The sequence below is a fragment of the Mercenaria mercenaria genome, chromosome 12 (assembly GCF_021730395.1).
Source record: "Mercenaria mercenaria strain notata chromosome 12, MADL_Memer_1, whole genome shotgun sequence".
Lineage (NCBI taxonomy): Eukaryota > Metazoa > Mollusca > Bivalvia > Venerida > Veneridae > Mercenaria > Mercenaria mercenaria.
The window spans coordinates 58,643,713-58,671,500 of NC_069372.1; the positions used below are offsets into that span (position 1 = coordinate 58,643,713).

Genomic DNA, 27,788 nt, shown 5'->3' on the forward strand with positions numbered 1-27,788 from the left:
ACCATAGTTGCAATTGCATTATCTTGTACAAGAAGCAAGTAGACAATGCCTTTAGCCAAGATGCTATGGTTACTTAATGGTATCAGTTTATTCCTTGTACTTTGGTATTTGATTAGTCTTGTATGATGTACATTGTACTTTGTACACTTTCCGTATTTTTAGCATATAGTGACTCAGTCAACAGTCATATTCTACAATATCAGGGCCCACGAGTCAACAAAGCCGAGACAGAAAAGTGAATCCCCCATTACTCCAACCCCTCAAGACATACCAGACACAATTCCTCCACCCCAACAGTTTGGGGACCAGGTGAGTGAAACATTTGTTTGATAAGTAGTGCAGCTTAGGTTTTATTGCAGGTGACACACTGCTTGTTTACAAAACTTAACCACTTATATCCTTTTAGGACAGAACTGATAAAAACGGAGATGCTTATCCCCCCCCTCACACCACACTCAAATATGACAGATATTTAGGTAATATTAACACAAGCCGCGACATGTTACAAGTTGACTCACTGACACCCATTGCTGCTACCTATAGTAATATCAGCTGCACTTTAACACCGTTGGACAATGATACCACGCTTGTTGAAATGATACCATGCTTGTGAAATGATTACCATGCGTCTAGAAGTTACAACTTCTTGCTGCTTAACATGATGTCTATACACTAATTTCATTTGGCAAAGACAGTGCGTGTAAAACGATTGATATTTCAACTGCCCAGGACGTATATAAGCACGTGCCTGTTACCATGCTCACAGAAAAAATACGTAATATTATTAGTATGGTGAGAGTGTGTACCAGGATATCAGATGCTAGGGGTAATCGAGGTATTTTTACTCTGCACATATTGTAGGCGTAGCCGAGACAGTAGTGAAGAGAAAAATAACGACATGTACCCTAGCTTGATATACGCTGGTAACACACGAGCACTACATATTTAAATGTTTTATCGCTGAAGTTTATCATTATAAATTAAATATATTTTCTGTTAACTTGTTATATATTATTTTTCAAATTTGATTCCTCTTTTTAGCTGCCTCGCTGACTGAAACACTAAAACTTCATGTTTTAAGAAAAATATGTTCCACCAGATAATAGTAATCCCACAACAATTTCTGCATTGGTATTGAAATCTTTGTTTCATTGGCCAGACATATTGTAAAACTTGTTGTTTTGTTTGTAAAAAAAAAATCAAAGAAAAAGAAACATTTGAGAAATCTCAGAATTTCATATATTTCATGTATTTCTGAATTTGGCAATAACTATCAAGTTTTTGAAATATTCTAGTTTATTTATTCTTTTACTTTATAAATGTAGGTGTTTGTGACAATTCTTTCTCTGTGAACTGTAAATTGGAGCTAAAATCATCTTTTCTTTGAAAGGAAAAAATTATACTCCCTTGATAGGACCTCAATAGAGAAAAAGTGTTCCAATATATATCGGAACAGTTTTACTGTGCTGATATATATCGGAACACTTTTTTTCTTATGAAACTCCATAGAGATTTCCGTGTTGATATATATCGCAACAGTTTTGTAAGATATCAGCACAGTTTTGTAGTAATAATGTGTGTTACTATGTATAACATGCTGCAAAGATCAAAGGAAAATTGCAGCACTATGCGATAAACGATGTTACCACACAATATGAAAGATGCAATCAGCCACTAAGCAAGTTGAAAGTAAGCATAATGCAAAGTGCAACATTGCACGTCACATTTTGATACCAGGGGGCGCAAGTTTGTGGTTTTCACGAAAGGTAACGGGAATATCCGGCCTATAACGGATTTTAATTAGCTCTTGGCTAAGTGTCAAAACAATCATCACTGACTCAAGTTCATATTCTACATGTTCAAAATGACAGTTTGACACATTATTAGCAATCTGCAAAATTTTGTCCTTAACAGCCACTTTAATTTGTGAAATCTCAGGAATTTCAAACTGTAAGTCTTCCATTTATATAACACGTCACTTGTAAATAAACGCAACATTAAAAATAAATAAAGTTAAGACAAATGGCGATTTGCAAAAAGAGGAAGTAACTATTGTTAGATCTCTATACATATTCGGATATCTTCGATAATCTTTCCGGCAAATAATTATTCAAAGTACGGACAAGGCAGTCTGAAAGACAGCTAAATCCCCCACCACTGCTATGGATAGTGAAAGGGTAAACCTTTGACCTTTAGCTGTGACTTTGACCTTGAACTGACATGGCTGACTCATGAATTCTGCACAACGTCTTGATGAGGTGATTATTTGACCCAAGTTTCATAAAAATCCTCCAAGGGTTAGGAGATACAGAGCTCAAACCTTTGACCTTGAGTTGTGACCTTGACCTTGAGTTGACATGGCTGACTATTGAGTTCTTGATGAGGTGATCATTTGACCCAAGTTTGATGAAAATCCTTTAAGGGGTTTAGGAGATACAGAGTGGACACAAAATGGAAGGCTCAAACCTTTGACCCTAAGGTATGACCTTGAGCCGGCATGGCTGACTCATAAGTTCTGCACATCGTTTTGATGCGGTGATCATTTGACCCAAGTTTTATAAAATTCCTTCAAGAGGTTTAAGAGATATAGAGGGGACACAAAATGGAAGGCTCAAACCTTTGAGTTGTGACCTTGCCCTTGAGCCAGCATGGCTGACTCATGAGTTCTGCACATCGCCTTGATAAGGTGATCATTTGACCAAAGTTTAAAATGAATCCTTCAAGGGAATTAGGAGATACAGAGCAGAAACAAAATGGAAGGCTCAAACCTTTGACCCTCAGTTGTGACCTTGACCTTGAGTCGGCATGGCTGACTCATAAGCTCTGCACATTGCCTTGATAAGGTGATCATTTGACCCAAGTTGATGAAATTCCTTCAAGGGGTTTAGGAGATATAGAGCGGACACAAAATGAAAGGCTCTAACCTTTGACCCTAAGTTGTGACCTTGACCTTGAGCCGGCATGGCTGACTTATGGGTTCTGCACATCATCTTGCTGAGGTGATCATTTGACCCAAGTTTTATCAAATTCCTTCAAGGGGTTTAGGAGATATAGAGCGGACACAAAATGGAAGGCTCAAACCTTTGACCTTGAGTTGTGACCTTGACCTTGGGCGGACAAGGCTGACTCATGGGTTCTGCACATCGTCTTGATGAGATGATCATTTGACCCAAGTTTCATGAAAATCCTTCAAGGGGATTAGGAGATATGGAGCGGACACGAAAGTGTTACGGACAGACGGACGGAAGGACTGACTGAAGGACGGACGGACGGAGACCATTCCTATAACCCCCAACCACTTGTGGCGGGGGATTAAAAAACACGACCACTTGAACATAGCGCCCCCTGTTATCAAAATGTGACATATACTTTTGAAATGACATTATGCTTACTCCTATTTTGCCTAGTGCCTGATTACATTTTCCTTACTGGTTGATCACTTCTTGAATTTTGTTCTTGGATGCACCAGATTAACCAGTAGCATAGCATGTTGAAATATTCCAATACGGTACACGGCACTGTCATTTTGCCAAATGAAATTATGATATAGACATCAGGGTCTAAGCAGCAAAGAAGTTGTAACTTCCAACACGCATGGTATCATTGTCAGAAAGCATGGTATCATTGTCAACAAGCGTAGTATCATTGTCAACAAGCGTGTTAAAGGTGCCAGCATGCATGATTACTATACCAGTAAGCACAATGGGAGTGTCAGTGAGTAAATTGTAACAGTCAGCAGGCATTGTGTAATATTTACCTAAATATCATTCCATACACAAACACACTCCCCACTCCCTCCCTCTCTACCCATTTAAGGCCTCAAGCCTGGTTGATATCACCTGACTCGAATCACTTCTCCGCACAAAAAGTAAAAAAAATGTCAGCTCTAACCTTGTAATTGGGGTCTCCACAGTGAGTGGTAAAGGTTAAAGTCCACTTGAAACCACTTACTCCTCAGCACCCGGGTGTTTCTTGAATAAGGTCATCAAAAGCCATCCAGTTTGTCTGTTCAAGACTGGGTGTTCTACCCAGGTGTGTGCCTATGTCTGTTATAATTTTTTGTGGGGTGTCAGGGTGGTGTTGTGCAGCATTTGAGCTGGAAAGTCTCCGAAAGACCCTAAACTGAGTTGGTATGACTTAAAAACCCAGCAAAATAAAAAAAATGTAAAAAACATGCAATCGTAGAGTAACAAGATAAGCCTGTGTTAATTTGCAAAAACATTCCTTCCTTTGGCTGCCAAGAACAAAACTTGATTATAGAAGAAGTATACTGTTTTTATACTTTAAATTAAAATGAATTATTTCACAGTGGCTGTCAAGGTATAGTGCCAAGTTGAAAATCCTACATAAAACAGGCACCTGTCAGATAACTTAGCAGATAGTTTGGATTCTCTGTGTCTATTTATAGCTCATAGACTGGTAGTACTTTTGCATTCTAGTAGAATGAGTCAGCTGTTTATATACAGGTAGCAATGTTGTCCAACAATATTAACCCTTAGCCTGCTGGCGGCAAGTGACTATGCCTTTGCGACCAGTGCAGACCAAGATCAGCCTGCACATCCGTGCAGTCTGATCATGGTCTGCACTGTTCGCTATTCAGTCAGTAAATTTTCAGTGAACACCCCTTTGAATAATAAATGGTATTGCCCAAATTGAATGATGGACCAGTCCATTTCAGAAATTTAGCAGGGTAAGGGTTAATTACAGATAGTCCTAAGATGTTTTTGCTGTGGAGTCCAAGTGTAAGATTGTTTGGTGTTAAGTTAAAAAATGCAGCACAGTTGAGATAATGGGCATTAGTATTTTTTGATGTTACCTTAAAAAAGTAAGGATGACAATGGCTGCAGCTGCACTAATTAAACTAATCTAATAAATGACATACCACTACCTTAAAATGTGGTGTCATTGACTTCTTTCATTTCATTAAAGTGAATTGTATTTGAAAAATTTATAAAAATTCAGATTGGGGTGGGGGAGATGGGGTATCAGCATGAGTACAGTAAAACTTGTGATTTGGAAAAAAAAAGCACAGCTACCTATTGGTTAGTGCATAAATTCTAAGTTATCCCCATTTCCCATTCCCTAGAATGAATTTGTTTGTTTGATTTTTATTCAACAATACTGTGTCAAGTTAACCTTAAAATCTTGTTCTCAGCAAGTAACTGCCAACTTCTCCACATTGACTCAAAGGATTTAAAAACTCCCACAGAGGACAGATATTCAAGACCTTCTGCTTGTTTGATAGAGGATGGGAGTGGGGAGAGGGGATGATAAAGATTTCTGTGTTATTTTTTTTCTATAAAACATGTGCAGCTACAAGATTACTAGCAAACCTTATCAATTTAATAAATAGTTTTTCAGATTTTCTAAATTTTTGTAGCATTGTTGTAAGTATTGAGGAAAGTAATGCTGATAAATTCTGAAAGTTTTTCCCAGTATGTTACCTATAATATACCTGTAAAAACATGTTTTATGTATTTAGGTGTCAGTCTAGTATCACTTTACCAGCTCCTGGTATCATAAACCCAATGATGGATGGGGTTTTGCATGTATTTTACCACACAAATTCGTAATAAACTACAATAAATTACAGTAGATTTGTCCAGTTTGATCTTGTTACATCAGTTTTGCAGTCAGGGTTGTAATATGGTTTAATGGTAAATATTTGAACAGAAACACTTTTATTGAAGTTTATGGGATCGAGTTTTTCATAATTTTGTAATTTTGCTATAGAAATACACAATGTATTTTTAAATAGGATTGAAGTATAAATTTTGCAGTGATGGGAAAAGAAAAAAACTGTGTTAATAATAAATGTATAACCTCAATTGTTTCTTTTGTGGATAATATAAGTGAGGTATTTGCCATCAAAGGTTAAAATATTGTAGGTGTACAAGGTAGGCTTTTTTGCTTTTTAGTACTATAATTTAAAGTTGATGCCATGCATTTCATGCAGAGTCCCCAACTCTATTAAAAAATATATTTTTTGTCAACCATTAGATATCGGTAGGTCACTGTGGAAAAAAGGATTTGGAAGTTTGTAGGATGAAATGAATATTGATAATTAAAGATGTCCCATTATGAACTTGATTAACATGAAATCAGAATAATATTAATGTACCGCACAAGTATACACAGTTTTAATGTCATTAGAACTCGCAGTTTTTTGTAAAAGTTCCATTGAGAGTGAATATATATCTCATTACATTTAATACATGTAGTATTAGATTTTAAAGCTACTTGCCCACAGATGGGGTGAAATTTTTCAACAAGTTCATTTCCACCAAATTTTGACACTAGATAAAGTGAGTGAAAGTCATAAGTGTTAGATATTGGTAAAAAAGTTGATTTTCTCCATAATTTCAAATCATTCCCTTTTGCACAATATTTTAAGTACATGTAATTTATTGGGATGTTTGCAAATTCACATGTCAGCAAATTTTTATCTTGTGGACACTTTCTCAGCGCCAGCATTTTATGATCTTTGAGAGAGAAAAATTTGCCTGTTACATGTGAACTAGTCATCTTAAAATAAAACTAAATATAGGAAGTTTCACTTGATGAGTCACCAATTTTGAAATTTCTGTTTTCAGCATCAGGTGAGGTAGAAAATCTTTAATAGGTATATTGGTTATTTATATACTTTAACATGGTATATTTAATGCAGAGCATGTATTCCTAAATGTATATGGATGTCATTATAAAGTTGGTAGATCCATAGTAATTTTATGGTTGCTGATTATTGTGTCATTTATCAGCTGGCGACATTCCACAGATTCTTTATGCAGAGTACTTTCAATACATTGTAAGATTAAATAACAAAAGTCCCCTTAAACATTAGCCAGGGAAGATGCTTCTGAATTATGGACCTAATTTAATGAAATAAAGATTTAAGAAAGTTTTACATACAATGTCGGTCTGACATACCAAACTTTAAGTGAGCAGCCTCTGTCTTTCTTGTTTGTTTGTTTGTTTTGGGTTATAACCTTTTTTAATCCCCCGCCACAAGTGGTGGGGGGGTTATAGGAATGGTCTCCGTCCGTCCTTCTGTCGGTCCGTCCTTCCTTAACATTTTGTGTCCGCTCTGTTTCTCCTAAACCCCTTGAAGGATTTTCATGAAACTCGGGTCAAATGATCACCTCATCAAGACGATGTGCAGAACCCATGAATCAGCCATGTCGGTTCAAGGTCAAGGTCACAACTTAAGGTCAAATGTTTGAGCCTTCCATTTCGTGTCCACTCTGTATCTCCTAAACCCATTGAAGGATAATCATGAAACTTGAATCAAATGATCACCTCATCAAGACGATGTGCAGAACTCATTAGTCAGCCATGTCGGCTCAAGGTCAAGGTCACAACTCAAGGTCAAAGGTTTGAGGCTACCATTTCGTGTCTGCTCAGTATCTCTTAAATCTCTTGAAGGATAATTGTGAAACTTGGATTAAATGATCACCTCATCAAGACGATGTGCAGAATTTAAGAGTCAGCCATGTCGGCTCAAGGTCAAGGTCACAACTCAAGGTCAAAGGTTTGAGCCTTCCATTTTGTGTCGCTCTGTATCTCCTAAACCCCTTGAAGGATTTTCATCAAACTTGGGTCAGATGATCACCTCATCAAGACGATGTGCAGAATTGATGAGTCAGCGATGCCGGCTCAAGGTCAAGGTCACAACTTAGAGTGAAAGGTTTGAGCCTTCCACTTTGTGTTCATTCTGTATCTCCTAAATACCTTGAAGGATTTGCATTAAACTTGGGTTAAATGATCACCTCATCAAAAACTCATGAGTCAGCCATGTCAATTCAAGGTCAAGGTCACAATTCAAGGTCAAAGGTTTAAGCTCTGTATCGCCTAAACCCCTTTTAGGATTTTCATGAAACTTGGGTCAAATGATCACCTCATCTAGACGATGTGCAGAATTCATAGGTCAGCCATGTCAGTTCAAGGTCAAGGTCACAGCTCAAGGTCAAAGGTTTACCCTTTCACTATCCATACCAGTGGCGCGGGATTTAGCTGTCTTTCAGACTGCCTTGTTAAAAAATATTTCAGTTATGTAACAGTGGGCAGTTAATTAACCTGAATTCTGTACCAGTACAAACTTGTTTTCTGCAAGTAATTACCAACTTCCACACATGAATCAGAGGTGGAAGACAAATGATTTCAGACACAATGTCTTTTATCAAATTGTCTTGTAGAACACACATCTTGCCCGGGGATCAAATTCACGACTCCACGATCCCTAGATATGTGCTCTCCCTATTGAGCTAAGAGGGCGGGTCTCTGTCTTTCTATAGTAAGTAATAATTGAAATACAATGCTTATCAGACTTTTACAAGGATTTTTCTTTCTGTTATTTTAGATGACAGTAAAGATTTTGAGCATTTTGACTCTTGTCTAGTGGTTTTAAGTTCAAAACCAACTTGGGAAAATTGTTTAAAGCTTTAGGGATTTGGTTCAATAGGTTTAGGGATTTAGTTCCTAAACCATAGGTTTAGGGATTTGGTTCAGCAGGGCTTTAGAGACTGATGCATATAAGCCTCAAATTTTTATGCCCCCGAAGGGAGGCATATTAGTTTTCAACTGTCCGTCCATTCGTTAGTTAGTTAGTTAGTTCGTTTCTCACAACGTTAACTTTTTGCATGAAGGCACTTTACTCGTGAACCACTGCACCCAGGACCTTCAAACTTCACATGCTGATAGTACTTATTGAGTACACCACCCCTACTGACTTTGGGGTCACCAGGTCAAAAGTCAAGGTCACAGGGACCAACGTTAACTTTTTGCATGAAGGCTTTTTACTCGCGAACCACTGTACCCAGGACCTTCAAACTTCACGTGCTGATAGTACTTATTGAGTACATCACCCCTACTGACTTTGGGGCGGCTAGGTCAAAGGTCAAGGTCACAGGGTCCAACGTTAACTTTTTGCATGAAGGCACTTTACTCGCGAACCACTGCATCCAGGACCTTCAAACTTCACTTGCTGATAGTACTTATTGAGTACACCACCCCTACTGACTTTGGGGTCACCAGGTCGAAGGTCAAGGTCACAGGGTCCAACGTTAACTTTTTGCATGAAGGCACTTTACTCGTGAACCACAGCACCCAGGACCTTCAAACTTCACATGCTGATAATACTTATTGAGTACACCACTCCTACTGACTTTGGGGTCACTAGGTCAAAGGTCAAGGCCACAGGGGCCAATGTTAACTTTTTGCATGAAGGCACTTTACTCGCGAACCACTTCACCCAGGACCTTCAAACTTTAAATACTGATAGAATTTTATGAGTAAACCAACCCTACTGACATTGGGGTCACCAGGTAAAAGGTCAAGGTCACAGGGGCCAACGTTAACGTTTTGCATGAAGGCACTTTACATGCGAACCACTTCACCCAGGACCTTCAAACTTCACATGCTGATAGTACTTATTGAGTACACCACCCCTACTGACTTTGGGGTCACCAGGTCAAAGATCAAGGTGCTGCGGGGGGCATTTGTCACCATTAGTGACAGCTCTTGTTCTTCATATTTATTAAGCTTTTGATAGATGATATAGTGTACAACTAAATCTTTCAATTTCGCATGTGATAACAGGTTAAAAGAAGATTGTGATTTTGTGGAGACATGAAATGATGGATTTCAAATTGAAAAATGGGATATCTACAAAATATAGTCGCCTGCAAGAAATTATGATTCTACAGTAAGCTAAATGAAATAAAATCTGACAAATTAAATGTGTCTGTCGCTGAACACAAGGAAAACAGTTGGTTAAATCAATAGATGCGTGATCATGACTTAAGATCAATAGATTTTTGGAACCGCTTTAACAATTGATGTAATATAAATTTATTATGATAATTATGCACATATAATTTATATATTGTACAAGGTAGAAGTATACAATCATAACCTATTGAAAAAAAAAAGAGTATTGTTCATCATTCAGATTTTGTTCATATAAAATGATGCCAAGGGTGGGAACTGGGGTCTTCCCCCACCCTTTGAAGTTGCCATTATGACCTAAACTGTATCATTTTGACCAAAAAAATTTTTTTAAAGACTATACCATGCTGAACACGATTGATTCTGCCTTTGCGACCAGTGTAGATCATGATCAGCCTGCACATCCATGCAGTCTGATCAAGATCTGCACTGTTCGCTATTCAGTCAGTATCTTTTTGGTAAGCACCCCTTTTAATGGTAACTGTCCAAATTGAAAGATTGACAAGTTCATTATAGAAATTTAGCAGGGTAAGGGCTATGAAGGGAAAGGCAACATTGTTCTCTGGTATTCTCAAGCTGTTTTAAGGTATTGGAAGAATTATCAAATTTGAATGTATTTGCTAAATATATCATTCAGCAGTGTGTAAATGTCATATGATATCTTGTGGACATAGCTACTGCTGTACTGGTTGCAGCCATCTTGAAACTAAGCACTTGAAACACTTTAAAAATAGTAGAGTGATATATATTATACATGCAGAATTTGCATAAATTGTACCTATGTAGTTCAAACACTGTTCCATACCTCGTATAGAGATCTCCAAACAGTAAAATCCTGCTTGCCAGGATTCCTAAAGTGGAAATTTAAGATCTCAATTTAAATATGCTGATGAATGTTTCTAGTTTACTAGGGTTATGGATAGAATGAGATGTGACTATTTTCTAGTTTACTGGGGTTATAGATAGATAATAAACTAGGAAATGAAAGTGTGAATCAGGATGTGACCACTTATTCTTATCCATCATCAACATATTGAAAATATAATTTATAATTTCCTTAACCCTTTACTCCATAGATACTCCTTTTAACGCATCTATGCATTACTCCATAGATACTCGTTTTAACGCATCTATGCATTACTCCATAGATACTCCTTTTATCGCATTCTACTACACTGATGGTTTAAATGCAAAATACCAATAAAATATATAGGCAATGAAGCCCACAAAAGCATATTTGTGAAGTTTAAACTGTTAATAAAAGATAAGTTTCAGAAAAACTTGTGGTTATAATTGTAATTTATTGATAATTATCACTTTTAATTCAGATGGCATTTTCTGAAAATCACACTGACTTTATATATATTAGGACAGCTATTGATGGATGGAAAAGTACATAGGTGACCCCAAAACAAGTTATTATTTGCATTCTATCATTCAACTATGGCAAATTATGTAAAAGTGAGACATAAGATTTTGGTGTAATAAAAGGTGTGGTTACCATAACAACCATTAAAAACCATAGGTCACTTGTCAACATTATGGAATTTATGCTAATTGACCTGGACCCCTTGGAAGTGTGTTTATTGTGCACAGCTGTCAAAACAAGGCAATTAGGGTGTTGTTTGCATCATTATTTATGATGTGGATCAACAAATTTTATATAAAGTGTCTTTGATCAGTGCTTCTTATCAAAACATTATGTAATTAATTAATTTTATGATCTATGAAGTTCTGTAAGTTTGGTAGGGGTGTAGATTTTAATGATTAATTAAACGGGTTTGCTTATTTTGAAAATCACTTAATATAGACCTTTCTAGTCTTTCATTTACCTTCAATTAATAAAATTGTGCATTTGTAACAGTAAAAATATTTCTTTTCTGTTGTATCACATGCATAAAACAGCTACATTATAATAATATTCTAAGGTCTTAGGTTTGTAGTTTTCTATTGTGAAAAATATTTATCACAAAATTATGAAAAATATACCATCAGAAAGGAAATTTAATTTTAAAAATAAATTATGTTGGACACTAAATGGTTAAAACAAGTATTCATACACTAATTTTGATCTGAGTAAATAGGTATAAATTCTGCATTTTTCTCCAATAACCTGTATGGAGATAGTGTACAGATAATGCTACTGAGTGTATTGGGTATCAATAATCAATACTATTGTATCTGTATGGAGTAAAGGGTTAAAAAAATGTGCAGTTGCAGATAATGCTCTTTCTATATTACATGTGAATATTGGTAAATATGTGATGCAGCAAAGTTTTAGTGGATTTATTTATATTATAAAATCATTTTATAAAGCCTCGGGAATATTTGATAGGTATTAGTGTATGTATGTAAGAGTAACACTTGAGGTTTTCTTAAGGAATGTGTAATAAATTTATACGTGTGTGTGTTATTAATTAGGTATGTTTACTCATCAATACTGCTGATAATCAATCCATTCTGAAATATTTCTTTGTTTTTGCTATGTTTTAATATGTTAGGCTGGATGTTGAGTTAATGATCCAACAGACATAAAGTAGGTGTGTAGGTTTTTTCCTGTCTCAGCCATTTGTAGATGTGATGATAGTTACCTATCTGAGACTTTATGTTGAGCTTAGCCTAGCTTTCGGTTCCATCTGGGAACCTTCATCAGGGTGGACTGATGTCATGTGACGATAGATGATCATGTGACAGGACCTTTCTATACACCGGAAGGAGGTCATAGCCTGTATTTTCATTCAACGACGATTAAGAACAGATTGAAGAAGGACGACACACTAGCAAAAAGGTCAACACTCTCGGTGGATCAGATTACCACCCTGCTACAGTTTGTACTTCAGTACTACATACTTTGTGTATAAAGGAGAGTTTTTCAAACAAAAGCATGGGGCGGCAGTGGGTTCACCAGTCTAGCCAATAGTTGCAAATCTCTACATGGAAGATTTTGAGCTAAAGGCACTGGCAACATCGGAACCCCCCCCCCCCCCCCCCCCCCCCCCCCCCCCCCCCCCCCCAGAACTGTGGTTTAGATACGTGGATGATACGTTCACAAAGATGAGTGTCCATAATGTTGAAACTTTCACGGAACACATCAATTCCATTTATGAAGACATAAATTCACCATCGAACCGGAGGAAGACGACCACCTCCCCTTCTTGGACACAGACATATACATTAATGATGGTTCAACTCGGGTTAAGATCTACCAAAAATCGACACACACTGACCAATACTTAAACTTTGAGTCCAGTCATCATTTACAACACAAGAGGTCAGTGGTAAGAATATTAATGTACAGAGCAGAAAATGTGGTGAGTGAGGCAGAGGATATTCAGGAGGAGGTTGACCATATGAAGGATGCACTTAGGGCAAACGGTTACAAAGAATGGATGTTTAAGGTACCAAAGAAACGGGATAAGACCAATATTAATGAGAAAAGTGGTGAGAAAAAGAGAAAGATTTCAGTACCAATACCCTATGTGCAAGGTTTGTCTGAGAGATTGCAAAAGGTTTACCAAAAGCATGGAGTGCAGTCTTACCATAACCATATAATACCTTGAAATCCCAGCTAGTACATCTAAAAGATCCTACCCCACCAGAAAAGAAATGTGGGATTATATACAAAATTAAGTGTGAAGGTTGTGACTCAGATTACATAGGAGAAACAGCGAGAAGTCTGTGATTGAGGGTTAAGGAACATATGAATGTGACACACAGCAGACTGACTTCAGTGGGAGAACATTGTAACGCTACTGGGCACAGAGTCTCATGGGACAGTATCCAAGTCATGGGCAGAGAAGACAATAGGGCTCGGCGCAGGATCAGGGAAACCCTGGAGATCATGGAGGGGACCCCGTCGTTGAACGAAAATACAGGCTATGACTTCCCTCTGGTGTATAGAAAGGTCCTGTCACGTGATCATCTATCGTCACATGACATCAGTCCGCCCTGATGAAGGTTACAAGATGGAACTGAAAGCTAGGCTAAGCTCAACATAAAGTCTCAGATAGGTAACTATCATTACTTATAAAGTAGATGGTTCAAATATGGTGAAAAGTAAGAAGAAGAACAGAACATACAGTCTGTCTTATGCTAATGGCCACCTTTCAGAAGTGATCACCAGTGTTGTTAGAGGTCACTTTGAATTTCCCCCTACATTATTTACCTGGAAGTTCTACAAAGTACTGCATTAAATGGACGCATGCTTTATGCTGTCAGCAGCCACTGTTTTTCATTTCTGAAATCATCTCACCCCATTTAATGGTCACTTTACACCTTTTTTCTAGTCCATTCTGGACAGGCTGTCAAGGAAATAACTATACTTCTTTTTCTGTTAATTGTAAAATGCCAGTAGAAACTTCCATCCTGTGAAAAGACATGTCTTAATAAAAACAATATTTGTTTCAAAAATACAGAAATTGACTGTACAGTCGAACTTCGTTTGTTCAAACTCGAATAATTCTAACACCACTCTTCAGTCGACCTCGCCATCAGGTCCTGGCAAAATCTCTGTATAATGTATGTTGTTTGATGGTTCGAACTACCTATAACTGGAACAAAGTGTACCAGCCCAGCGAAGTTCTAGTTTATTTTATTTCATTTTATTTTACCTCTTTACCAAATATAGGTAAGTGGGTTGAGGAATTCAGAAGAACAAAAATGGAACATATTATGTTTTCTCCCTTGACAGGTAGGGATAGTTGAATCAAGATTGAGTGTTGCTGTGAAACAGGTTTGATAACCAACCAGTTTTGGTTAGTACCACAAGAGTTGTTGCCTTTTATTTAGTCAAAATAGTTTTTGGGAAACTGTCTTCTCAATAAGTTTAGTGTTTTTATTAGGTGAACCTTTTGGGAAACTGTCTTCTCAATAAGTTTAGTGTCCAATCATGCAAAATCAAATTAGCTTGAATTTTCATTGGATAATCCATCTTCCATTAATTTTGCAAACAAATTTGCAATATATGCTCTGCTTCATGATGTTTTGGTTATTGTTATGAACATAGTTTATCAAGACTTTTCCTCTGAAACTTCAGGGAAATTTCAGCTAAACTAAACTTGATAGAAATTATTAATACCAACCATAGATTAATTGTTCATGTTGCTTTTATTGTAGAGCTGAATTATGGTTTTAGCAAGAGTTGTCATCCTTTGTTTTTAGCTCACCTGAGCCAAAGGCTCATGGTGAGCTTTTGTGACCGCTCAATGTCCGTCATGTGACGTGCGTCGTGTGTGGTCCGTCCGTCAACATTTTCTAAAAAAATCTTCTTCTTGAAAACCACTGGGCAGAATTACACCAAACTTCACAGGAATGATCTTTGATTGGTCTCCTTTCAAAATTGTTCAAAGAATTTAATTCCATGCAGAACTCTCATTGCCATGGCAACCGAAAGGAAAAACTTAAAAAATCTTCTTGTCCAAAACTGCAAGGCATAGAGACTTGATATTTGGCATGTGACATAATCTTATGGTCCTCTATCAGGATTGTTCAAATTGTGCCCCTGGGGTGAAAAGAGGCCCCGCCTCGGGGGTCATAAGTTTTACACAGACTTGTATAGGAAAAAACTTTAAAAATCTTTTTGTCTAAAACCACAAGACCTAGGCCTTTGATATTTTGTATGTAGCATTGCCCTGTGGTCCTCAACCAAAATTGTTCAAATTATGCCCCTTGGGTGAAAAGAGGCCCTGCCCGGGGGTGGTGTTGGGGGGGGGGGATGGGGGGGGCACGGTGTCTCAAGTTTTACAAAGACTTGTACAGGAAAAACACTTTAAAAATCTTCTTGCCTGAAACTGCAAGGCCTAGGCTTTTGATATTTGGTATGTTGCCTTTCCTAGTGTTTCTCTACCAAAATTTTTCAAATTACAGTTGAATATCGTTACCTCGATATCGGTTAGATGTCCCTGGAGTGAAAAGAGGCCCTGCCCTTGGGGTACCAAGTTTAACAGGATCTCTAACAAGTTTGTTCAAATTATGTCCCTGGGGTGAAAAGAGGCCCTGCTCTGGGGGTCACTTGATATCATTGTGAGTTATATAGGAAAAAATACTTAAAAAATTATCAGATCATATTTCCTAGACTGTTTACTTATAATTACCTAATGACCCCAAGTGATTAGGGATCACTTGACTGTGACCTTGACCTACTGACCTACTTTCTTGTTTTTTAAGATACTGCCTTGAAATTTGGATGACATGTACAGTTTTGCACACCGATCTTAAAACTGACTTTCAGTTACCATGAAACATGTGGCTGATATTACTCAGGTGAGCGATCCAGGGTCATCATGACCGTCTTGTTTATATGTGAGGTGCATCTATTTCTCCTGTATAGCAGACATACAGGATCAGTACCAAGCCATATTTTTCATATTTGGAGGCTTTCTCCTGTTGATTTAGTTTTGATGATATAAGCAGTAATAGGCATGTCTAAAATATATATTTAATAATGTTAAGTAGAAGTGAGGCAGTTTGGAGAGAAATGCACTTGCTTGTAGCAATATAATGAATATTTCTTCTATTTCCAGCCATTATATGAGACACAAAACATTCGGCGAGACTATCAGAAACGAATTTCCAGTTCTTCACAGTCATCACAGGGCTCAACTGAACCTTCTGTAAACCTGTACCAGCAGGCGCAGCCCCAAACACACTATCAACAACAACCTCCCAGCCATCAGTACCCACCCCCTCCAGGTCAGTCGTATCAGCAGCCACCCCCTCCGGCTCAGTCGTACCAGCAGCCGCCCCCTCCTGGTCAGTCGTACCAGCAAAACCAGCCTCAAGGAATGTCGGCAATCAGTAATAATCTGTCAGAGCTAGACCAGCTCTTGTCAGATCTCAACTCGGCTCAATTTATGGCGGAGGTGGATAAGAAACATCCAAGCTCAGGTAACTCTTCCACTCTTCAATTTGAATTTCATACTACAGTCATGGAAGCATATTTCTTTTATAATTTTAGGCAATAGTGTAGATTTAATTGATATGTTTTTAGCTCACCTGTCACATAGTGACAAGGAGAGCTTTTGTGATCGTCCATCGTTCGTCTGTTCGTCCGTCCGCGTGTTTGTCTGTCTTCCATCCATTTACAATTTCTTGTGAACACTATAGAGACCACATTTTGCAACTTGTATTGGCAAAATATCTCGGTTCCTATCGAAAACTGGCCAGATCCCATCATGGGTTCCAGAGTTACGGCCCCTTAAAGGGCCAAAATTTGCTATTTCTGGCTTGTGAATACGATAGAGACCACATTTTGCAGTTGATTTTAATAAAACTTGCACCAACTTGTACTGATATAATATCTTGGTTCCTTTCGAAAACTGGCCAGATCCCATCATGGGTTCCAGAGTTACGGCCCCTTAAAGGGCCAAAATTTGCTATTTTTGGCTTGTGAACACAATAGAGACCACACTCAGTTATTTCACAAAATTTGAAATAATGACATATGTCATTAAGTGTGATGTAATTATTGATTGATAACATACAGGCTACTTGTATGTAGGCCGAAACCATGGTCTGATTTTAAAGTACAATAGTCAAAATGGCAAGTCAAGAATTATGTATTTTGGATTTGCAGGTGCATTTTGATATGCATTATAATTATTTGAATTGCATATTTTACAAGTTTAATTGCATATTTATGCAAATACACAGCTTATCTGTTAGCTAGCCATTCACGAGCAAATAAAGAGGACAGTAAACCTGATAAAAGCATAAACAGTGAAGAGAAGAACTATTTCAACTGAGGCCAACAGAACCACTAGGTGGTGAAGGCCTGATATTGATGAGAAATGATGAAATTGTGAGCTTGTTTAGATTGAAAGTCAACTGATTGTTTGAAAGTAATTCAGGAAAAATGCATATTAAACTCAAAATATTTATTACTATTTTTAGGTAAAATGCCACCTCCGGTAGCACCAAAACCAGGACGTGGCGGTCAGACTGGTGGTGGTGGTGGGACGGTAGACAGTCTTTTAGATCAGCTAGAAAGTTCAGTACCACAAACACCTAATTCACGAGGGGGTGGATACCCAGGGTAATTTATTATGCTTGTAATTTTCATGAACAAAGTTTTACGCATATCCTAGAGCTGCAAGTATTGAACAAAACCAACAAAGAATACTTGCACATTCTTTGAATCAATAACAAAATAGATTCTGATCGAGACTTGACAATTATTTTGCTCTCATAAGTTTTTACCCATTCAGAATAATATTTAGGCTGGAGTTACATGATTGTGTCTTAAGTTACTGTAATTATATTTGTTAGCTTAACTATTCCAAGAATAGGTACATCTGTAGCACTTGCCAATTTTCATTTCTCTATATTCCAAAACGAAAACAAAATGTCTCACAAGCATTGTATGGTTTACTTTATCTCCAAACTGTCTTTGTGCTATGGCAGGACATTGCATATCAATGCTCCTTTCCATTTGATTGAAGTGGAGAGACATTATTGTCCATTTACTAAAAGCAGTGTCCAGTTATATTATATGATGTTACAGTCCATGTCATCTTCTGTTTGGAGACCAGTCTCAAACTCCAGAATCTGATTAGTTTATACTAATTTATTTTAGCCCAATAGTGATGAAAGCTTTAAGCTTATTTGAACCACTGTCGTGTCCGCTTCCTGGAAAAACCAGTACTGGTGTCATAATTATGAGAAGGAATGGTCGTGACTCCAATGGGGCTCGAACCCACGGCCCCTGGGTTAATCGGTTGACACCTTAACCACCAGACCACTTCTCCCCAGCATCTAATTGGATGTTTCTATTCATAATTTTTAGCTCGACTATACGAAGTATAAGGAGAGCTATCCTACTCGCCCCGGCGTCGGTGTCTTTCCGCGTCCCCACCTTGGTTAAAGTTTTGGTGCACTTGCTCTTTTTTCAACTTATCTCTGTAATTACTTAATGGATTTGATTCAAACTTGAAATACTTATTCCTCAGCATCATCCACATTAGCTGACATAAGGGCCATAACTCTGGCACCAATATTTCATGACTTATCCCCCCTTTTCACTAAGATTTTCAGGTTAAAGTTTTGATGCACTTTCACTCTATCTCTGTTATTACTGAATGGATTTGATTCAAACTTAAAATAGTTGTTCAACATCATTACCCACATCATATGACACAAGGTGCATAACTCTGGCACCATTTAATGCCCCCGGCATCTACTGATGCGGGAGGCATATAGTGATCGTCCTGTCCATCCATCCGTCCGTTCGTTCGTTCATCCGTCCGTCCATACGAGGTTAACCAAATGGGACCGTTTCGTCTAGCATCAATACCCCTTACTAGAATGACTTGATACTAATGCAGATGTAACCTGTGACCATTCCTCCTCTTCAGACATCACCTGACCTCAGTTTGACCTTGACCTTGACCTCATTTTGGACTTAGGTTGCTTTATCTGGGCCATCTCTTGGTTAACCAAATGGGCCCGTTTCGTCTAGCATCAATACCGCTTACAAGAATGGATTGATACTAATACAGATGTAAACTGTGACCATTCCTCAACTTCAAACATCACCTGACCTCAGTTTGACCTTGACCTTGACTCATTTTGGACTTAGGTTGCTTTATATGGGCCATCTCTTGGTTAACCAAATGGGCCCGTTTCGTCTAGCATCAATACCGCTTACAAGAATGGATTGATACTAACACAGATTTAACCTGTGACCATTCCTCATCTTCAAACATCACCTGACCTCAGTTTGACATTGACGACTCATTTTGGACTTAGGTTGCTTTATATGGGCCATCTCTTGGTTAACCAAATGGGACCGTTTCGCCTAGCATCAATACGGCTTACAAGAATGAATTGATACTAATACAGATGTAACCTGTGACCATTCCTCATCTTCAAACATTACCTGACCTCAGTTTGACCTTGACCTCATTTTGGACTGAGGTTGCTTTGTATCGACAAGGATGCCACCAGGGGCATCATTTATTGAACGCAGCTCCTTGTTTCATGAATTATTCCCCCTTTTTACTTAGAATTTCAGGTTAAAGTTTTGGTGCACTTTCACTCTACCTCCGTTATTACTGAATGGATTTGATTCAAACTTAAAATAGTTGTTCAGCATCATCACCCACATCATATGACACAAGATGCATAACTCTGGCACAATTTTTCTTGAATTATTCCCCTTTTTACTTAGAATTTCAGGTTAAAGTTTTATGCACTTTCACTCTATCTCTGTTATTACTGAATGGATCTGATTCAAACTTAAACAATTGTTCAACATCATTACCCTTATCATATGACACAAGATGCATAACTCTGGGACCAATTTTTCATGAACTATTTCCCCTTTTTACTTAGAATTTTAGGTTAAAGTTTTGATGCACTTTCACTCTGTCTCTGTTATTACTGAATGGATTTGATTTAAACTTAAAATAGTTGTTCAACATCATCACCCACACCATATGACGCAAGGTGCATAACTCTGGCACCAATTTTTTATTAATTATTCCCCCTTTTTACTTAGAATTTTAGGTTAAAGTTTTGATGCACTTTCACTCTGTCTCTGTTATTACTGAATGGATTTGATTCAAACTTAAAATAGTTGTTCAACATCATCACCTACACTATATGACACAAGCTGCAAAACTCTGGCACCAATATTTAATGAATTATGCCCCTTTTTGCTTAGGATATACTTATATAGTGTTTTGATACATTTTATCTTTACCTCTCTTATTACTTTAATTTTTGACATAGACTCGGGCTATTGTGCAATAAATTCATCCACAATTGGAGTCATTAAACACTCCAGTGACAGCTCTAGTTTCCTCAGATGTGCCCGGTTTCACTATCCAGCATCGAAATAGTCAAGCGTGCTGTCTCCTGTGACAGCTCTTGTTAATTTTACCAATAACAACATAGCATTCTGAGTCCTGTCTTCGACTTCTATAACTTTGGAAGCCAGGAAATGTAAATTCCATAACTGTAGAAGTGTAATTGGTTTCTGCACTATTTTCTAGGCCAGAAAATGAAGTGAACAGCTACCAGTATGACACAAGAGGACAAAATCAAGCCCAGACATATAACTATGCCCATGAACAAGAACATTTACAACCATATAACTACGCTGAACCTAAACAAGCGGTACAGACTCAGAGTGCTGCTACCCAGGAACTTGATGATCTGATGTCTACTCTCTCAGACTTTAAAGTAAGTTGTTTGGAATTTTGTATGTTCTCCAAGGCTGTGTTTGATCTTACACTGAAAAAACAAATACCAAGCAATTAGCATGTTTATTGGCACCTGTACGGTACTAAATATATTTGAATCCAAGTTTTAAACTTAATTGTTTGTTCCACCTTATTCAGAACAGGTTTTTTTTTTGTGAATGTTGGCAAATTTCTGCAACATCCAGATAATAGCTTTACATCAGTCTTAAGAATTCTTCAGACGGTAGTAGGATTTTTGGGAATTTTTAAAATATCTCCGATACTAACAATTTTGTAGCCAAAATTTTTTTTTTAGAAATTTTAAAGACTGGTTATCTGTATATTTGAACCAGGTTTTGTAAGTTTGAACTTATGTATGTACCATTAAATGATTAATGTTATGTGTTTGCCTGTGGCGTAAGATGACAGGAATTTAGCTTAAATATAATGTTTATTTCTTTGCATTTCTTAAATTGTTCCTCTAATTTCTTTTCAGATGAAAGACAAGGCGCCAAGCCAGCAACAAGCCACAGTAAACCCTATGAGACGGTCCCCGTCACCAGGCAGCGAACCTTCCTATGCTAAACCACAGAAAAGTCGAAATCTATCACAGTCTAGCAGTGCTAACAGTAGTTTACAGGTAAATAATGCATCTTTCTATGCCTAATAACAAGAGTGAGTTATTGGTTAGCTTAACAAAGGGAGAGCATTCATTACCTATTCAGAAGGTAGGAGAGATACTACCGTAACTTGTTTAGCAACAATAGCTGCATGTGATGTTTTTTGTTTAAAATACTTTTTGTCTACATTTCTTAATGTGATGGGCAGTGGTCCAGGGGTAAAGTGTTTGACTCTTAAACAGGATATTTGTTGTGAGGCCCTGTGGGAGCAGAATTAGACTGTGGTATCAGACTTATTGCCATTATGCGCTGTCTATGAAGCAATCATCTAGGGGAGCGGTGGTCTAGTGGATAAGATGTCGCCTGCTCAGTCCAGGGGTCATGGGTTCGAGCCCCACTGGGGTCACGACCATGACTTCTCATATGACACCAGTACTGGTTTTTCCAGGAAGCTGACTCGATCGTGGATGGTTCAAATAAGCTTGAAGCTTTCATGACAATCGAGCTAAAACAAATTAGTATAAAACTAATAATCTAGAGACGTTTACAAAAGTAAGAAATTTCTCGTTGATCCATGTTTCATAATAATTACAGTGACTGGGAAAGAAATTTTGTCCATGGGACATTGGCTCGTCACACACAATAAATTATGTGACATTTAAAATTTTTATGTGACATTCAGAAATTTCTATGGGACAATTACGACTTGTAAACTAGGAACTGGCACTGTAGTATGTACACATTTCAGATTAAAGAAGCTCTCAGTAAAAAACAAATATAGTAACTAAAACTGTAGCAGCTTCACAGCTTGTCAATAAAGAAAATTACTGAAAACTGACAAAAAATGAAAGTCTAGAATAAAATATAATGTTAAAACATGTTTTTAAACACTGGAAGCACTTTGAATCTGCACACTGAATACATTCCTTTGTGTAAGATTTACACTATTAAATAGTTTGTTTCATCCTTTTGCATTCAATACAATTTAGACATATGACACAGGGCTCATTAGCACTTAAAACTTTGAGACATTTTTCAATTTTATGTGACTATGGCTCATGTCTCATGGGTTTCCCAGTCACTGAATTATACACATTGATGTTCTTTCTATAAAACACATTTATGACTTACTAGTTTTTTTTTCTTTTTGACAGAGTAGCAGTATCACTGGTAATGCATCGGGTAGTTCAGCTCAAGGTGGTCAGTTAGAGTCCATGCTGGGTGACCTTCAGTCTGACCTGAACAAACAAGGTGTGAGCACCAAAACTAAGGGTCTGTGTGCAGCTTGTAACCAGCCAGTTGTTGGACAGGTAAGAATAGAATATTTTTCTTTGATGTGATGCTAAGCTTTCAGTTTGATATTTTATGTGAAATATAGTAAAATAAATCATTTGAGCCATGCCATGGGAAAACCAACGTAGTGGCTTTGTGACCAGCATGGATCCAGACCAGCCTGCGCATCTGCGCAGTCTGGTCAGGATCCATGCTGTTCGCTTTCAAAGCCTATTGCAATTAGAGAAACTGTAAGCGAACAGCATGGATCCTGACCAGACTGGGCGGATGCGCAGGCTGGTCTGGATCCATGCTGGTCGCAAACGCACTATGTTGGTTTTCTCATGGCACGGCTCAATTTTATTAAAGCCAGGTACCTCAGGTTAGAACAATAGGTAGAACACAAGGTTATATTTCCAGTAATTAAAAGTTTGGTTCCCAGGGGAGATGAGTGTAAACTACTGTCAACTCATTAAATGACATTCTGTGGTTCAAATATCCTTGGTTCTTACCAAAAATAGCCATTTTGTTAGGACTTGACTTATCAATTTCAAAATTTAAAGTTAAAAGTATGTGGGACTATGAAATCCATGATAGATATTTTGCCACAAATAATAATGATTTCACAGTATGGAAATTCTTTTCATTACAGGTGATTACAGCTCTAGGCAAGATATGGCACATTGAGCATTTTAACTGTGCTCAGTGTCACGAAACTCTTGGAACGAAGAATTTCTACGAGCGAGATGGTATGGCATATTGCGAAAGAGACTATCATTCACTGTTTGCTCCTAGATGTGGGTACTGTAACGGACCTATAGTAGATGTAAGTTTTTCTTGTTGGATAGGAAACAGTCACCTAGTTCACTTAGAAGAGAAAAGCACTTATGGTCACAGGTTTTATCCCCTAACCAGTTTGGTGTTCTCCTCGTCATTTGTATTATAAGAATCTTTCACTGGTTGCGGGTAAAGATGGGAATATCTGGCACGAGGGTAACTGTTAAGGCAGTAACGAGGCTCCTGCATGGGCCTGTATTCTTCAGTGTTTAAAGTCCGAAAATTTGATTCCAAATGGCAAATATTCTGTTTGTCATAACTATTTATATAGCACATGTATACTACTGAAATTTTGCAGAGCTCTGTAGCTACAGAATGAATATTTATGCAAAGTTTCATTTCTCTCTGCACTTAACAGTGACAGGAAAAAGAAAATTGAGTACTTCAGAGTCCAAATTTCAGACTTTAAACTTTGTTAGATGTGAATAGAAGTCATTTGCTTTTAGCTTTTGAACTTGTATTGTACCTGCAGAGAAATTAGAATTGTTACCAAATCCAACAATACTAGGAAGGTTGCCAAATAAAATATTCAGACAGACTTGATTACTCTAGGAGTTTACAATTTAGATTTGTCCAGTTATTTACAAATTAGAAACTTTTAAAAATACTTGATTAGTCCAGTTATTTACAAGTTAGAAACTATCAAATACACTTAATTAGTCCAGTAATTAACAAGTTAGAAACATATTGAATATACACAGCTTTGCTTCATGTGTTTTTTTAATGTCAAATGTACTCTCAGTTCTGTATGTGTTCATACTGATGCATTTAACTGTATTTGAAGAAAATATTTTAGGAAACATGAAAGACGAGAGGAAAAATATGCAAAAATATTGTGGAAATAGCAATTTTCAAGAAAAGTCCCAAGTTCACCAAACAGATTTTTGACCTTTGAAATAAAATTTGAGTTGGTCAAGTGATGATGTTCATCGACTACAAATCATTTGCCATTTACATTGTTAAGTTTGGCTCTGCCTTCAACAGTGGAGAAGGAGTGTTGCTATTAAGTGTAACTTAAGTTAAAAACTCAACAACAACAAAAAATTAACAATATGAATAAGAGTGGATATATTTGCTCAAAATTTTATTTAATTACTTAATTTTGTATTCTAATGAAAAGAAATAATTTCATTGTATGTTTATGTATCAGTTATACTATTGGATTAACATAACTTTTCTTATTTCTTAGAAACAAAAAATACAAGTACATACACCTGTACTGTTTACAGCTACCTTTGTTTTGTTTTTTCTGACAGAAATGTGTGACAGCATTGAACAATACCTGGCATCCTGAGCATTTCTTCTGTGCACAGTGTGGGCGGCCATTCGGAGATGAAGGTTTTCATGAAAAAGATGGAAAGGCTTATTGCAGGTAATGCATTTATACATTACATCGCAAGCTCTAGCTTGAGAGGGAAATATTTCTGTTATCTGTCAGTCTGGATAAACAAAGCCTACACAGAAAATACCAGGTCTACATTTAAACTTTACCCTGCTAAATTTCTAGAATGGACAGGTCCATCATTCAATTTGGGCAGTGCTATTTATTATTGAAAGGGGTCTTCACTGAAATGACTGAATAGCAAACAGTGCAGACCATGATCAGACTGCATGGGTGTGCAGGCTGATCTTGGTCTGCACTGGTCGCAAAGGCAAAATCACTTGACGCCAGCAGGCTAAAGATTAAAAGGTTGCAAGTTTGTACCTGGGTAGATTGATATTTAGCATCTAGAGGTATTTGGCCTTCACTTGATATGTATGGATATGGTGCTGGCATAGATTTAAGTACTGATACTGAATGCAGCAGTGATTTTACACCTTAACTTGATAGGCACCTTCGTGGCCAGGTAGTTAAGGTCACTGTTTTTGAATCACTTGCCCCCTACCGCAGTGGGTTCGAAACCTTGCTTTAGATGTAGGATTCTTTCATGTGTTGAAGCCATCCAGCCAGCTTATGGCAGGTTGGTGGTTCTACCCAGGTAGCTTCATGTGCCTGAAGTAATGCTCACATAGGCACCTGGGGTCTAAAGCTGTTCATTGTTCATAATTATATTCTTAAAATATAATCCCAGCAAAGAAAGGGAAGTCCTATTTGTTTTATCTTTTACTGAAATTAAAGCTTCCATGAAATAGCCATCTTTGCCAAAACCACAAGATTTTATGCCAACAAAATTAAATGATTTCCAAGTAAAATTTGAAGCTAAAAGAAAGCACTGTCCGAAAGAAATGAGACATCACAGACACTTTTGAAAAAAAGAATTTAAATCAATATTCTATATTTACTTTGTAGTTATTGTTTTGATAGTCTTTGGAACCCTATCGCATATATATTCAAAACCACTTAGGATGCTTGCACTTTCATGCTTCCATAGAAACATCATTTGAGCCGTGCCATGAGAAAACCAACATAGTGGGTTTGCGACCAGCATGGATCCAGACCAGCCTGCGCATCTGCGCAGTCTGGTCAGGATCCATGCTGTTCGCTTTTAAAGCCTATTGGAATTGGAGAAACTGTTAGCGAACAGCATGGATCCTGACCAGACTGCGCAGATGCACAGGCTGGTCTGGATCTATGCTGGTCACAAAGCCACTATGTTGGTTTTCTCATGGCACGGCTCATTTATTGCCCACTGAACATTTGTAGTCATCATATGAACAGGGTCTGACCAAGTTTCAAGAATATAAATCTTGCCATACAAATGAAAGTGGCCTTGTTGCAAATTGTCCAATTTTGAAATGAGGCATTTCCACTGTTCAGGTTTATTGAAAAGTTTAGCTAGTTTTGAAATTCATGGCTGAGATTACCACAGTTGTTTTAACAGTGAATATACATGAGTCTATCTTTGAGTTAATTCCTCACCACAGACATACAGATAGAAAGTTAAATGAAATGGCAAAAGCATTTCTGATATTAAGGTTATATTTTAGCACACCTGAATATTTGATTATATCCTAAATTAAATTCCATTATAAGCATGAACAAGAAATCAGGGTAGGTTATTACATTGTAAATAAAGTCTTGAGTTGTCTCCCCTTTAATTCCAATTCAGTTCCTTGTATAAGGTAGTATCCAAAGAATATTTCTTCCTTTGTATCAGACTGAAAGTTAATCACTGAAGGGGTAGCTTTATAAATTTCATTTTAATTAAAGGGAAGTAACAAGTACATTATTTACTGTGTGTAAGTGTATTGCATATTGCTTTCACAAACAAGCAAATCAATAGAGAAATGCACTTTCAATGCTTCTTCAAAAGACAAGGGAATGGCCAATTATTTAACTATGAATTTATATGCAGAATGCAGGATCAGAACTGTTCTTGTTTTAGAAAACCATTAGTATAAGTGTCTACAGGTGTATTGATGCTTAAATATGCATATGAGACAAAGTAGTTTGAAGTGTGTAAAATATTATTTTAAGTACCTGCAATTATAACTGTCTCTATCGTGCATAATTTGGCATTGATAGAAAGTCATTATCTTTGTAAATTGCCTAAAGATTGTTGAATCATTAATACATTTGTGCAGACAACAGATGTTGATGTTAAATAAAAAAGAAACTGCTGTTTTGTTTTTCAGAGCGGACTTCTTTGAGATGTTTGCGCCGAAGTGTGGTGGGTGTGGGCGTGCTATAGTTGATAACTATATCTCTGCTCTGAATAGACACTGGCATCCGGAGTGCTTTGCTTGCTGGGTGAGTGTTTTGAACTGTAACACACTATTGCAAACATTTGCTACACTTTGAAGTCACATTTAAAAATTTAAGAATTAATTACTGTGAAATCATTAATACTAATGGGAGAATAATTTTGTAGATTTTATGGTTGAGTTAATCCACAAAATTAAATCCCAATGATTTAGTAAAATTCCTATTAATTTTAAGTTCGAAATATGAATTCCACAAATTCATATTCCCCCAATTTTCGCAAAACAACATTTATTGCCCACCTAACTGCTTAGTTAGTATAATAAACTGTTAAAAAAGGCAGTGTGTAAGTTTCCATGCTAGTTGAATTTCTATGGCAATGCCAGTAGGTTCATACGCGAAAGAATATGTTAAATAAATTTGGGAAAAACTGACAGATGAAAAATGTTGGAGATACTAGATTTATTTGTTTGCAAGGAAATTTGCCATAAGCATAGCTAGGATCAAGGGTAC

The 27,788-nt window shown here is 37.2% G+C and overlaps 1 protein-coding gene across 2 annotated transcripts in view; it reads left to right on the top strand.

The window, feature by feature from the left end:
* Positions 1 to 249: 249 nt before the first annotated feature.
* The window catches only part of LOC123535270 (paxillin-like), a 35,820-nt gene continuing 8,281 nt past the window's right edge, over positions 250 to 27,788 (top strand). Inside the window, exons 1-9 of one of the 2 annotated variants that reach the window (XM_045317861.2) lie at positions 250 to 309; positions 16,245 to 16,608; positions 17,614 to 17,755; positions 20,715 to 20,904; positions 21,400 to 21,543; positions 22,678 to 22,833; positions 23,448 to 23,621; positions 24,889 to 25,004; positions 27,209 to 27,323. In XM_045317861.2, coding sequence (XP_045173796.2) covers positions 16,506 to 16,608; positions 17,614 to 17,755; positions 20,715 to 20,904; positions 21,400 to 21,543; positions 22,678 to 22,833; positions 23,448 to 23,621; positions 24,889 to 25,004; positions 27,209 to 27,323 — 1,140 coding nt within the window. In that variant the 5' untranslated portion in view covers positions 250 to 309; positions 16,245 to 16,505. Of the gene's footprint in view, positions 310 to 5,638; positions 5,658 to 16,244; positions 16,609 to 17,613; positions 17,756 to 20,714; positions 20,905 to 21,399; positions 21,544 to 22,677; positions 22,834 to 23,447; positions 23,622 to 24,888; positions 25,005 to 27,208; positions 27,324 to 27,788 lie in introns of those variants that run through there. The other variant, XM_053520170.1, reaches the window with a different exon arrangement.